Here is a 15,452-nt window from a genome sequence, read left to right as displayed (position 1 = left end):
CTACACCAACATAGGTGCACCTTATTAAGAGAACGATGCGTACAAATTTTTGAAGCCAAGAACCTTAAAAATTCCAATCCCATTTCCAATGACATATGGAATTTTTGGGGTAGTTGTTATAGCCAAAATTTGGTACTCCAAGTCAAATTCGGGTCGATATAATTTAATGAGGGCGGACAGCCAAGGATGGACAGTCAAGGACGAACGGCCAAGGAAGGACGTCCAAGAAAATGGGTATTTGCTGAAAAAATTAGGGCGAGCCCAAACCTTGGAAAATTTAGGGTGCGCCCAAACCTTGGACGAGTTAGGGCTGAAAGAGATATGTTCTAAGTCCAATCATGTATGAGGATTTAGGAATAACTTTTATGTAATCTGTTTTGATTTCATTGATATTAATAAAAGACTTGTTTTGTTTTTATTACGGACTCTATCTATTTTAAGTGTTTAAATAAGATATACCACAGTTTAGAGTAAAGCTTTTATGGATTGTGATGAGATCATAATAATGAGACCTAAAAGATGATAACTCTAAACTTAAATAGTTCCTGGTCGTAGGATTACTAACTGGTAAATAATAATCCGCAAAGATCGGTACATACTATGCTTGCTTCATTATGAAGGATGTATGTTCTCATAGACATTTGTGTGGTGACACTATAGCTAGTATGTAGGTGCTTATTATAGAATAAGTTTACTGAACATGACTCGCACAGCTGAACAACTGATGGAGTTCACTCACGTGTCAGCAGTTGTTCACATAGTGATAGTTGTACAAGTATCCTTAGACTTGAGGTTATCATAGTAATCTTGTGTACACTGAACTATGCTTTGGTTTAGTTCTTAGTCTCCAGGGACAATTATAAGGGCTCTACTGGGTATAGGAATTTGTATACAAAGATAGTGTATGATCAATAAAGGATCTACCCCTTCCAGTGAAGGAAGAGAATGTTCAATGCTGATCCACTTATGCTAGTTCTGGAATCTCTGGCCAGAGTGAATGAAATTAGAAATGAGTTTCTAATTTACATTAAATAGAACTAAGCATAGTGAATGGGAAAGCAAGTGATTAAATAAGATAGGCTTGACACAAGTTCCATGCCTTGTATTTAATCATGACATTGCAGGGTAGAAGGAATTAATTGTACGGTAACTACTCACTGAATAGGTTCTTGGTATTCTAAGTAGTGAATTCGTATTATCCGGATAGTCGCGATATGCTGAGAAGTATTCCTCACGATGTAGAATAAATATGATTAATTAATTAATCATATTTAATGAATTAGAGAATTTATATAAATAATGATAAAATAGTTTTATTATTATTTATTTCTACTACCGGCTTAATATTGAACCTACAGGGTCACACCATAAAAGAGAATGATTTAATGGTGGAGGAATTAATTAATAATGACTGATAATTATTTATTTATGAAATAAATAATTAATTGGCAAATTTAATAATTGATTAAATGAGATTTAATTGATTATAAATTAATTAAGATAAGGTTCTTAATATTATTAATTAAGAATTTAATTTTTGGAAATTAAATCAAGTGAGAAAATTATTTCTAAAGAGTTTAGGAAAAGGATTAATAATTAAAAGGTGTTTTAATTATTAGTGAGAATAATAAAGGGTTAATAATAATAATATTTTATGGGAAAATTTTCAGCTAAAATTTTTGCCTATAAATATACTATTATAGACCCTATTTTTGCCTCAACCAAAAAGATTTACAAAACCCTAATTCTCTCCATCTCCTCCTCCTTCATTACATCGTTTTCTTGGTGGATACCGGTGGAGTGCTTCACACTTGAGGAGCAGCTGCTAAGGATCTCCGTTCATCGTTTTTGGATTGCCATTAAAGACCTCCATCTTTCCATTAACGTAAAGCTTCTTAAGGTAAACATACTGAACTACGAATTAAATATTATTTTTCGCAAGGATCCTGCGGAGGGTTTCGATTTTTTTTAAGATTTAAATTTACGTTTTCACTGCGTTTATATGCTAAAACCCTTCAATGGTATCAGAGCTACTTGCGAAAAGTTTTTAATTCGTTTATGTGTTTAACTATTTTCGATATATGAGCATATACGTGATTCGCCATGATTTGATGTTGATATAATATGCTTATATATGTATGGTTTTGAATATGTGATATTCATGTAAGTTGTATAATCATAAGATGATTATGTAATCTGTATATATACTGATATATACATGATTTATGTTTGTTCTAATTATGATAATCATATTAGATACGGATTCTGAATTAGGTGCTGCAGATTTGCTGAAATCTGGGTCTGGTGTCCGATTTACGCAAACGAATAACCTATTCCATAGGTAAACGAGCATCTGAACAAAACTGATAGCTAAAGTTATCAACAACTCGTCTGTAAGGCGTTTGACATCGTTTACTACCCGTAAACAGTGATTCTTGTTTTTCTGATTTGATTCTGATTTTTCTAATTTTTGTCATATTTTCTTTTTATGATTAGATCATGGATAATATGATATGTTAAGATCAGATTATGTATTTTAACATGCTTTTATGTTTTGTATGAGCATGGTGGATGGTTATGGCCTTTCGACCTTAGTGTAATGGTTTTGGTTTTGGTTTTAAATACGACTTGCATGTCGTCAATCTTTGTAATCATAAATCTCGAATGTAACTCGAGTTATTCTTGTAAGTTCATTAGATTAGTTTTACTTTCAATCATGTAATGTAATTGAAGACTCAAGAAGGCTATCCAATGGAGGTGATACAAAGAAGAAGACGAGGCATACAAGAAGACTTATGTAATAAATAGTTGTATTTATTTCCATCACCATATTAGATTGACCTTGATCTTTATCATGAGCTTGATAAAGATCACATAGGATGGGGCCATAACCAAACACATTTACTTTATTGCACTTTATATTTACTTGTTTATTTAATTTTATATATGAGATATATGCCTATGTTTACCATGCGATGATAGATTTAGGTGAACTTAAATCAATATAAGGCGTGCTCTAGAAAATCTAGAATAGGAATCGTTTCTTGCCTTAACAATAAATATTATGAATACGATCATGAGGTTCTTGTGTTTATGAAACACGTAATTGAATATGAATTTTCAATATTGAGAGAAAGGATGATTCTATCAACAACAGATTTCTATATGTAAGAAAGGGTTATTAAGTGACGCCTCTTGACAATGCTCCACCCGATCTGGGAATCATCTGAATATCGATTATTGATTTGAAATATTTAATTTAAAAGGAAGAATCTCTTTATAATATGATTATGATTGTAACGTAATATAATCCCTCTAAAATTAAATAATATCAAGTAGTAATTGGCCAATGACACAACGGGCTTGTGTCGGTCATAGCCTTCCAACATGGTAGAAAGTGGTTCTTATTTTTAAATCATTGTCGTTTCGTGCTACAGCTGAGGGCTTTGATTTCGAAATAAGAAATACTTGTCTATTACATAGAGATGTGTACATTGAATTAGAATCTAAAGGTCGGTACGTTCTACAGCCGTGGGCCGTTGGAGACTGATTCAATTGTACGAAATGTTGGATTATACTTGACTTAGAATATTGAGTTTGTCGTGCCACAACCGTGACTCAATTATTCAAGAGGCTAAACTTATATTAGGGAATAACATAAGATGTAATTGACAAGAGTTGTCTGCCTATTGAACATCACATGACGTTTCGTGCCACAGCCGAGGTTGTGTGATGGAATGTAGGATCCCTATTCCCACTAGCATTATGAATGCTTAATTTTCACTTAGGGGGTTGAATAAATTAGATAAACTAGTGGGAGACACTTATGAATAAAGACCCGATTCATATAGTGTTTTGAAATGACATTGAATATTTGCTAAGTGTTGTTATGTGTTACTATATTCGTCATGTCTTCTGCACTATCACCACGGAGCATACTAGATGCTCACAAGTTGACTGATCCTAATTTAGTTGTTTGCTTTCACTGTAACAAGTTAGGACACTGGAAGAGAAACTGCAAGGTTTACCTTGCAGAATTGAAGAAGAGGAAGGGTAGTAAGACTACCGCTTCTGATTCAGGCAAGTTCATGATCGAAGTTAATATGTCACTAGGTCAAATTTCTACTTGGGTATTAAATACCGCCTGTGGTTCTCATATTTGCAATTCGTTGCAAGGACTAAAGGGAAGTAGGACTCTTGAAAAAGATGAGGTGATTCTACGTATGGGCAATGGAGCAAGGGTTGCGGCCATATCTGTAAGATCATTTAGTTTACATATGCCTACGGGCAAGACTATTATTTTGAATCATTGTTATTATGTTCCCTCTATTGTGAGGAATATTGTTTCTATCCCTATGTTGGATTTGGATGGTTTTTCATTTATTATTAAGAATAATGAATGTTTTATCCTTAGAGATAATGTTCTTTATGGACGTAGAATTTTAAATAATGGTCTGTATGTATGCGACGTAGAGCATGATTTACTTCATATTGAACACACTAATAAAAGAAAACGAGATGATGAAAATCTGACCTATTTATGGCACTGTAGGCTAGGTCATATTCGTGAAAATAGACTGGGGACATTGCATAAGGAAGGGTTACTTGACCCCTTTGATTTTGAATCATATCCTACATGCGAGTCTTGTCTATTGGGTAAAATGACCAAATCTCCATTTAGTGGACATGGAGAGTGGGCTGCAGATTAGCTAGGATTGGTACACACAGATGTATGTGGACCAATGTCTACGCAAGCCATGGGTGGATTTCCGTACTTCATTACTTTCATAGATGATAGATCTAGATTCGGATATGTGTATTTGATGAAACACAAGTCTGAAGCCTTTGAAAAGTTCAAAGAATATAAACATGAAGTGGAGAAACAAACTAAACACAGTATTATAACTCTTCGATCAGATCGAGGTGGTGAATACTTGAATGGAGAGTTTCTAGATTATCTCAAAGAAAATGGTATAGTCTCCCAGTGGACTCTTCCATATACTCCACAGTTAAATGGGGTATCTGAAAGGAGAAATCGAATTTTGTTAGACACGGTTCGGTCCATGATGAGCTATGCAAAATTTCCAGTATTTCTATGGGGTTATGCATTGGAAACCTCGGCATATTTACTGAATAAGGTGCCTTCCAAATCTGTTCCTCAAACTCCATATGAGATATGGAAAGAAAGGAAACCGAGTCTTAAACACGTTAAGATTTGGGGATGTCCAGTTTACGTCAAGAAAGTTGACCCAGATAAGCTGGAATCTCGATCCGTAAAATATAATTTTGTGGGATATCCTAAAGAGACTTTGGGGTATTACTTTTACACCGATCATCGGGTGTTTGTCTCCAGACATGCTACCTTATTGGAAAAGGAGTTTTTCCTTGAAGGAAACAATGGGAGCAAAATTGAACTTGATGAAGTTCAAGAAGCATAAACTACTATGGATCAAATGGAAACACCTGTTCAGACTGAACAACCTTCTGTGGAACAGCCCATTCGTAGGACAGGGAGAGTGTTTCGCCAACCTGAGAGGTATTATGGCCTTGTCATTGAGAATGACAATGAGATGTCAATCATTGATGATGACGACCCTATGACCTATAATGAGGCTATGAGTAGTGTTGACTCAGAGAAATGGCACAGTGCCATGAAATCCGAAATGGAATCTATGCATACCAACCAAGTATGGACTCTGGTTGAGGCGCCTGAAGGTGTTAAGCCTATTGGGTGCAAGTGGGTATACAAATGAAAGATTGGAGCAGATGGCCAGGTGGAGACCTATAAGGCCAGGCTCGTGGCAAAAGGATTCAAACAAAGGCAAGGGATTGACGTTGATGAAACTTTTTCGCCTGTAGCCCTGTTAAAATCAATTTGGATTTTGCTTGCGATTGTTGCTTACTACGACTATGAGATCTGGCAAATGGACGTGAAAACGGCCTTCCGCAATGGGGAACTTGAGGAGGAAGTGTATATGACACAACCAGAGGGTTTTCTTTCCAAGTGAAATGAACACCTGGTGTGTAAGCTGCTGTGAACCATATATGGCTTAAGGCAAGCTTCTCGTAGATGGAACATCCGTTTTGATGAGACAATCAAAGAGTTTGGTTTTATAAAAAACATAGATGAACCATGTGTCTACAAGAAGGTTAGTGGGAGCACGGTAACATTTCTTGTATTGTATGTGGATGACATACTTCTTATAGGAAATGATATACCGATGCTACAATCAGTCAAAGTATGGCTATCAAAGAACTTCACCATGAAGGACTTGGGAGAAGCATCCTACATTCTCGGTATGAAGATCTATAGAGATAGATCTAGAAGAATGATAGGTCTTACCCAGGGTACATACATCCAGAAAGTGCTTAAAAGGTTTAGCATGGAAAACTCCAAAAGAGGTCTCATACCGATGAGCCATGGAGTGTCCCTTTCCGAAAAAATGTCTCCTAAGACACCTGAGGAAAGAGAGCGTATGAGTAAGATTCCTTATGCTTCAGCAATAGGATCTATCATGTACGCGATGTTGTGTACAAGGCCTGATATTGCTTATTCAATTAGTGTGACGAGCAGATATCAGTCCAATCCAGGTGAAGACCACTGGAAAGCAGTGAAAAACATCCTTAAGTACTTGCTAAGGACTCAGGACATTTTTCTTGTTTTTGGTGGTGAATCTGAGTTGAAAATAGAGGGTTATACTGACTCTAGTTTTCAATCAGAAAGTGATAGCAAATCCATGTCAGGGTACGTGTTTACTCTGAATGGTGGTGCAATTAGTTGGAAGAGTTCCAAACAGTCTACAACGGCTGACTCCACAGCGGAAGCAGAATATATAGCTGCAAGTGAGGCTGCAAAAGAAGCCGTTTGGATGAGGAAATTTGTTTCTGAGTTGGGAGTTGTTCCTAGCGTTGAAGAGCCTATTGTGTTGTATTGTGATAATAATGCAGCAATAGCACAAGCCAAGGAACCTAGGTCTCATAAAAGTTTCAAACATGTCCTGCGACACTTTCATTTGATTAGAGAGATTGTTGAAAGAGGAGATGTCAACGTCGAGAGAGTTGACACACATAACAACATAGCAGACCCTTTAACAAAGCCACTTTCTCAAAGTCACTTTGATCATCATAAAGACAGGATGGGTATTAGATACCAGAGTGATTGGCTTTAGTACAAGTGGGAGATTGAAAGAGATATGTCCTAAGTCCAATCATGTATGAGGATTTAGGAATAACTTTTATGTAATATGTTTTGATTTCATTGATATTAATAAAAGACTTGTTTTATTTTTATTACAGGCTCTATCTATTTTAAGTGTTTAAATAAGATATACCACAGTTTAGAGTAAAGCTTTTATGGATTGTGATGAGATCATAATAATGAGACCTAAAATATGATAACTCTAAACTTAAATAGTTTCTGGTCGTAGGATTACTAACTGGTAAATAATAATCCGCAAAGATCGGTACATACTATGCTTGCTTCATTATAAAGGATGTCTGTTCTCATAGACATTTGTGTGGTGACACTATAGCTAGTATGTAGGTGCTTATTATAGAATAAGTTCACTGAACATGACTCGCACAGCTGAACAACTGATGGAGTTCACTCACGTGTCAGCAGTTGTTCACATAGTGATAGTTGTACAAGTATCCTTAGACTTGAGGTCATCATAGTAATCTTGTGTACACTGAACTATGCTTTAGTTTAGTTCTTAGTCTCCAGGGACAATTATAAGGGCTCTACTGGGTATAGGAATTTGTATACGAAGATAGTGTATGATCAATAAAGGATCTACCCCTTCCAGTGAAGGAAGAGAATGTTCAATGCTGATCCACTTATGCTAGTTCTGGAATCTCTGGCCAGAGTGAATGAAATTAGAAAGGAGTTTCTAATTTATATTAAATAGAACTAAGCATAGTGAATGGGAAAGCAAGTGATTAAATAAGAAAGGCTTGACACAAGTTCCATGCCTTGTATTTAATCATGACATTGCAGGGTAGAATGAATTAATTGTACGGTAACTACTCACTGAATAGGTTCTTGATATTCTAAGCAGTGAATTCGTATTATCCGGATAGTCGCGATATGCTGAGAAGTATCCCTCACGATGTAGAATAAATATGATTAATTAATTAATCATATTTAATGAATTAGAGAATTTATATAAATAATGATAAAATAGTTTTATTATTATTTATTTCTACTACCGGCTTAATATTGAACCTACAGGGTCACACCATAAAAGAGAATGATTTAATGGTGGAGGAATTAATTAATAATGGCTGATAATTATTTATTTATGAAATAAATAATTAATTGACAAATTTAATAATTGATTAAATGAGATTTAATTGATTATAAATTAATTAAGAAAAGGTTCTTAATATTATTAATTAAGAATTTAATTTTTGGAAATTAAATCAAGTGAGAAAATTATTTCTAAAGAGTTTAGAAAAATGATTAATAATTAAAAGGTGTTTTAATTATTAGTGAGAATAATAAAGGGTTAATAATAATAATATTTTATGTGAAAATTTTCAGCTGAAATTTTTGCCTATAAATATACTATTATAGACCCTATTTTTGCCTCAACCAAAAAGATTTACAAAACCCTAATTCTCTCCATCTCCTCCTTCATTACATCGTTTTCTTGGTGGATACCGGTGGAGTGCTTCACACTTGAGCAGCAGCTGCTATTCATCGTTTTTGGATCGCCATTAAAGACCTCCATCTTTCCATTAACGTAAAGCTTCTTAAGGTAAACATACTAAACTACGAATTAAATATTATTTTTCGCATGGATCCTGCGGAGGGTTTCGGTTTTTTTTTAAGATTTAAATTTACGTTTTCGATGCGTTTATGTGCTAAAACCCTTCAAGGGCGAGCCCAAACCTTGGACAAAGTTAGGGCGCGCCCAAACCTTGGACGAGTTAGGGCGAGCCCAAACCTTGGACAGCTTGGCGAGCCAAAACCCTTGGACGGGTCAGGGCAAGCCCTTTTCATTGGAAGAGTTAGGACGAGCTCTAAAAGTTTGATTGATAGATTCCTTTGACAGATCTCTCGGACATGATTACTTTGACATATTCATACATTGGCTTTCCTTGGACAGAGTTAAGGCGAGCCCTAACCGTTGAATAAGTTAGAGCGCACCCTGTAATAAAAAAAGAAGAGATCAAAGGTTGATGACACATGGTGTCGCCAACATACAAAATTGTTTGGGCGCGCCCTTAGATTCTACTTGGCGCGGAATACAACTTTGACATGTTGCTTGGACGTGGACTTTGGATGCTTTAAGGAGGAAGAAGATTATTATTACTAACATATTTTTTGCAGATACTTTATTGAAGAACTCCTTCCTGTAATGCAACCACAAGGAAGGCGGTGTCCGTGGTCAGAGACCTTCAAGGGTATGCCTGGACGGAAGGTCTCTTCCTGTAGTCAATAAGTGTCCTCATTGGGGATGTGGGGTAAACTTTGGTGTGTGCTTTGGTTGCTCTGTCTCTGTAGTCAACGGGTGTCCTCGTTGGGAGACTTTGGAGTATCCTGCACTTTGCACCCTAAAGTTTGGGATCACTTGTCCTGCAATCAGGTAGGGGCTCCTTATCCGGGGGACAAGGATGCGTCCAATATTTGGGGTGGACCACGGTTATACCTGCGTCCACAGATTAGAGAAACAGCTGGTAGCAAAGGGTTATCCTTGGCCAGGGAGATGCCTTATCCGTGAAGTCTCGAAACCGCGGACGAGCCTTGGGCCTTTGTGGTTGGGCCTCATCGGCGGACAATCCTAAAGCTAGTAGAAGACGGTTTCCTATAGGTTTCCTACTGGACCTCGGGACAAGTGATCTAAGTCCGTTAGGTTTCTTGTTCCCCCGGAACTACGTTGGCTTGATTCCCTATAAATAGGGATACGTAGGCAAATTGCAAGGGGTCGGAAGCGAAAGCCTTAAGGAGCCACCACCAACCCTAAGCAATCTCAGCCACCAATAATCACCACCACCAAATTCATGTTTCTCGACGAACGCTGTTCATGTTTCCCAACAAACACTGTTCATATTTTTCGCCGAAAAACCACCGTCATAGATCTTGATTCCGGTTACGAACCTCAGGATTTGTTATTACCAAATTTCTCCGTTAACAAATATTACATGATCCGTTGTTAACTTTTCTATTAAGTTTAATAAGATCACTGAAATCCACCAAATCCCGTCTTACTAATTAAGTAAAATCAAATCAACGAGAGGCGAATGTAAATTTGCAAGGCAGACTCAAAACTGGTGACTTTATTGAAGATAGAAATAAGGATTGGGGAGTCCCGAATACATGAGGCATCAAAATAATATAAATTTACATAACTGTTGCAGCTGCAGGGGGCAAATTAGCAGTAGCGCCCGCAGTTTTCATTGCTTCAAATCTCGGTTCCTTATCCTGAAACTTGAGCCCAGCATAAAGCTTCATGTAGTCATCGAAAACAAATTTCGGGTAGACATTCTTCTCATCAGCTTCTTTGTCAACCAGTGTTTCTGCCGGATAGATAACAGCATCATTCCCAGGGTTGTAAAAGGAGGCAATAGACATTCGACCATTTCCATCCTGTGGAGCTAACACACGGTGAGGCACACTCTTGTACTTGCCATTCGTTACAACCTGCATTTACATCCATCATAAAAGACTTATATGATTGTGCAGAAGTAATTATTATATGATTGTACAACTATGTAGGTGTACCTCAAGTTGATCACCGAGATTGATGACAATGGAGTGGCGCATTGGTGGAACATCAACCCAGTGTCCATCCTTAAGGAGCTGGAGACCGCTGACCTTGTCGTCTTGGAAAAGCAAGACGACGCCACCAGCATCAGTGTGAGATCTAAGCCCCTTGATCAGGTCAGGCTTAGGACAAGGTGGATAATTGCTCACCTTAGTCCCGAAATTAGGACTACCATTGCTTCCACGGAAGGCCTTGACTAGGTATCCTTTTTCCAGACCAAGATTCTCACAAAACAGGTCCAATAGCTCCTCCGCTAGTTTCTCTAGCCTTCCAGCAAATTCCTTCATCACCTTCCTGTTGTCGACATAAAATTTGTATCAACAAGATTTAAGCTTATAAAATCGTTATTTTAAATAAATTTTTGCATTGATAAAAATCTAACATAGATTATAATCTATAACAGTGCATCTTATGTTTATAAATATGCTCAACATTATTTAAGTGTACAAAAGCTAACCTGTGGTCATCAGTGAGATGAGGGATTTCAGAAAGGTTGGATTGAGGGAGATGGATCAAGTAAAAGGTGCTTTCCCAATCCAAGTCAGTAACTTCAGCTTGAACTTCTTCAAGAGCTTTGCTTTCCACATTTTCTTTGAACCTCTGTTCCATACAATTCTTGTAATGCTCCTTTGTTAACCTTTCCACCGTGTCCAGAAGTTCATCTGAGATGCTATGATTCACAAGCTACAATCCACGTAAAATCAACACACCAGTTAGTCATAAAACAGTTCATACATATTGAGAGTGAGAGAGAGAGAGAGAGAGAGAGAGAGAGAGAGAGACGACCTCAAAGAAGCCCCAGTTCTCACAAGCATCTTTGATTTGTTCCATAATAACATCTCTTTCTTCACCATATAGCTTCTCCAAGTTGATAACAGGGAAATTCTCCATCTCCTTTTTTTTTCTCAAATATAAATAGCTTTTTATGCTTTTGTGAAATGTAAGGGCGAGACTTTGGTCCTAGTTATAGAGTAACTGAGTAAGAGCTACTCTGAACAACTTGTGTCATACCCGCTAATTTTCCAGGAGAATACAAAGTAAGAAAGAATCTGAAGAAAATTTAATATTTATAAAATGTATTAATCACATTTCACATTTGCCATTACACAAAATTTAATATTCTTTCCTCAATTATTTTATAATTATGAAATTTGGATATTTCTTTCCATTTTTGTACTTCTAAATTTCTAATTCAAGGTACACTTTTTATAATATTCAAAACTCTTGAAAAATATTTCCTTTTTTTTCGAAAAATACTTCCTTCTCTTTACTTGGTTTTCTGCTTGAACAGATGAAGTAAGTCCCGCATTTGTTGTAAATATGTCAAGAATATCTAAGTAGACTTTAAACATTTGTAACTCTAAATATTGGTTCAATTCTCACGTATTTTATATTTTATATTGAAGAGATACTCATTTTTATTAATAAATTAATAAGTATTCTTTAACTTGAACTAATAGTATTTTCATAAAGTTTGTTTTGTATTTTTACTATATTCTGAATATATTTGTAAAAATACGACTAGTAACGATACGCAACTTTTATACATATTATGAAATATAACTGAATTTTTTTATTGCATTCGAGTTTGCACATGATTGAACCGAGTTATAAAATTGTCTTTTTTTTAAAAAAAAATATTTTATAATTTATGTTACTTAACAAGTCCTGATTCCAAAATATAATAAAAAAAATTAGTTATTGAAAGCAAATACCATATATCCCTGCAATTTAGTAATGAAAAAAAAATCAATTCCAATAATTATTAAAATAGCAAAATATCAAATTACAAATTTTAATTATTTAGTATATTATAAAATTAATTGGCATTACTCCAACTCGCATTTAATTTTGTATACCAACATGGTTAAATTATAAATGATATTCGCCCCAATTCAGATTCTACTATATTGACATAATTAAATAATATTTATTTATCTAATTGCACTTTTGAGTTTCACCTTAATTTTGGATTTGGTCCCCACTAATTATATAATAATTAAATAAATATATTAATAATAATTTCTATTTATATTTGGATCAAAAAATATAACTAATAGTTTAATTTAATATTTTAATTTCGATTGTTATTTATTAGGTGTTATTTATACTATGCAGAGATGTAAAAAAACCTATTTATGTATAAAGCCCAATTTTTAAAAAGTAGAATGCGTCCAATTTTTTTAAAGATTGAGTCAGATCAAATTTTCTTTAAAATATGAGATCACTTGGGACCTGGCTTAAAACAAAATCAAATATTCTCGATTATCAAATCAGCGAACCAAGAATATGAACATTGTTGTACCTCCAATATTAGAATGCAGTTAGATAAAAAATTATTTAAAAATTTATATATTTATATTTTTTATATAATAAATAATTTTTTTCCAAACTTATTAAATTACTCGAAATTTTATGTGGATCTAACCGATTTTTATCTGGACCTTTTTAAATGCGGATTTTTATTCAAATTTTTTAAATTTAAATTTTTCTCCTAATATTTGAGATTATGTGCGAATTTTTTTCCAAATCAATTTTTTTTGAATTTTTATCGTATATTATAGTTCGAATTGAATTTTGGGATTCAGATTATTTGAACAGGTGTGTGTTACTATGTTTTGTGATTAAAAAAAGAGTAAAGTGCACTTTATGTATTTACATTTTGGGTGTCAGACCACTTGCAATACTAACTTTCACTATCTCTCACTTGAAATACCGTAGTAATAAATTTTTTACAGTTTGCGTGATTCCGTTAACTTCCAGTAATTCCGTCTATTTTTGCAGGGGTATGATTGTCATATCCTTATTACAACGCGACAGTCGTATTCTTCTGCCACTTTACTAAAAGAAGTTTCCATCTATGTCTCCCGCCTTTTAGAGAAGAAAACAAAACTCCTTTTCCCGCTAGAAGATCGTTGTTGCTGCTACAATGGCGTGGTTCATAAGAGATAGGAAAGATAGAGATGCTTACCAGCCTCATGAAGGTCCCGATTACGGAGGTTAGTGCTCTAATTGAGAACTAGGGTTCTAAAGTAATGGTTGAAAAGGGGCTTTTTGTATTCCATATATGTTCGATTAGGGTTTTATTTTGTTAGAATATGAATTTATAGTTTAGTTTTGAGTCTTTTTGTCTGTTTAATGTGTTGCATGTGCTTCGAGCTGTATTCGTGTAGTCCTTTTCGTTTTTATACTAGAAAGTGATAAAAATATGTTTATGGTGGTCCCTTGTGTTTCATCATGAGTGTACAAATAGTCGAAAATGATTGTTTTTTTTGTATTTTAGGTTTTGTTCTGTACTATTAGGGTTTGCACTGTTTTAAGTGTATAGAGTATGAATTTGTATGCAATTATTTCTTCATTTTCTTTGCAGAGTATCCAGGACTGTTTAGTATTAAACTACACTATGGTGGAAAGTTTGAAGAGAACCCTGTGAGATATGTAGGTGGAGAAATTGATTTTGTTGACATGTGTGATAGTGACACCATGAGCCTTATAGAGTTAGGAAATATGTTAAGGGATTGTAGTGTATTAGGAGCACACACCTTTTCATATAAGTTACCAAAGACAGATATTTCTAGGGGTTTATGGCCTTTATAAAGTGACAGTGATATTGTTGAGATGTGTGAACTAATGCATGTTGATAGAATGATATATGTTGATTCAGAGACCATGATACCTCTGACTGCTGTTAATATTGATGGTGTACCTACCCAAGACTTTTAACCTTCACATGATATGAACATTCAATATGTTGAACCTATGAATGATGTTGAGGAAAATGTCGAACAAATGGGTGATGTTGAGGAAATGGTTGATGATGAAGGTGATTTACAGAGTGATGGGGACAGTGATGAGGAGTACATCCCAGAGAAGGGCCAAGATGAGCTAAGTGACTGCAGTTTTCATTCTGACTCCTCAAATTTAGACATCACTGATGAGGAAGTATGTTATCACAAGAGTGAAAGACAGAAGAAGAGCAAGGAAAAAGCTAAGAAAAAAGGTAAGGACAAAACAACAGTCAATACAGTTGAGAAAGATGGCAAGGTCAAAAAAACTGATGAAGAAGGCAAGGCCAATGTGCAGATGGAGAAGGAAGTAGATAGTGTTAGTGAAGATGAAGAAGGGTATGCATCTGATGCTTCTAGTCATTTTATAGACCGTGAAGAAGAGAGGATGGCCTCTAATAGAACTGATGAGGATGAGATTCCCTATCCAGTATTCAACCCTAAGACAGACATGAAGGAACCCAAATTTCAGATTGGTATGCTATTTGCAATATCAAAAATGTTTAGAGATGCAGTTAAAAAATAGGCTATACTGGAGAGGAGACCTATTAAGCAGTGCATGAACTATGGAAGTAGGGTGAGGTTTATTTGTGAAGGGAAATGTGAGTGGAAGATATATGCCTCAAAGTCACAGAGGACAGACACCTACCAGATCAAGGTGTACAATCCTAAACACACATGCACACAGACTTTTCACCAGAAACAGATAAATTCAAGATGGATAGCTAACTATTATGAGAATGATATCAGAATGAATCCCACATGGCCCTTAGCCTCATTCCTACAGAAGGTAGTAAATGATTGGAACTGTCATGTTTCCATTTTTGTAATAGGCAGGGCAAAGAAGAAGGCATTAGAGAAAATTAATGGGAAACATGTTGATCAGTATGTGAAAGGC

At 35.3% G+C, this 15,452-nt stretch overlaps 1 protein-coding gene across 1 annotated transcript; it reads right to left on the bottom strand.

The window, feature by feature from the left end:
- Positions 1-10,284: 10,284 nt before the first annotated feature.
- LOC141692449 (1-aminocyclopropane-1-carboxylate oxidase 3-like) lies at positions 10,285-11,748 on the bottom strand. The gene is made up of 4 exons (XM_074497293.1): positions 11,556-11,748; positions 11,227-11,453; positions 10,727-11,063; positions 10,285-10,645 (listed from the first exon to the last, which is right to left on the bottom strand). The coding sequence occupies exons 1-4, from the start codon at positions 11,658-11,660 to the stop codon at positions 10,346-10,348; spliced, it is 969 nt and encodes a 322-aa protein (XP_074353394.1). The 5' UTR covers positions 11,661-11,748; the 3' UTR covers positions 10,285-10,345.
- Positions 11,749-15,452: the final 3,704 nt, after the last annotated feature.

Source organism: Apium graveolens, chromosome 10 (genome assembly GCF_009905375.1).
Source record: "Apium graveolens cultivar Ventura chromosome 10, ASM990537v1, whole genome shotgun sequence".
Taxonomy (NCBI): Eukaryota; Viridiplantae; Streptophyta; class Magnoliopsida; order Apiales; family Apiaceae; genus Apium; species Apium graveolens.
This window is presented reverse-complemented; position numbering and strand designations above follow the sequence as displayed.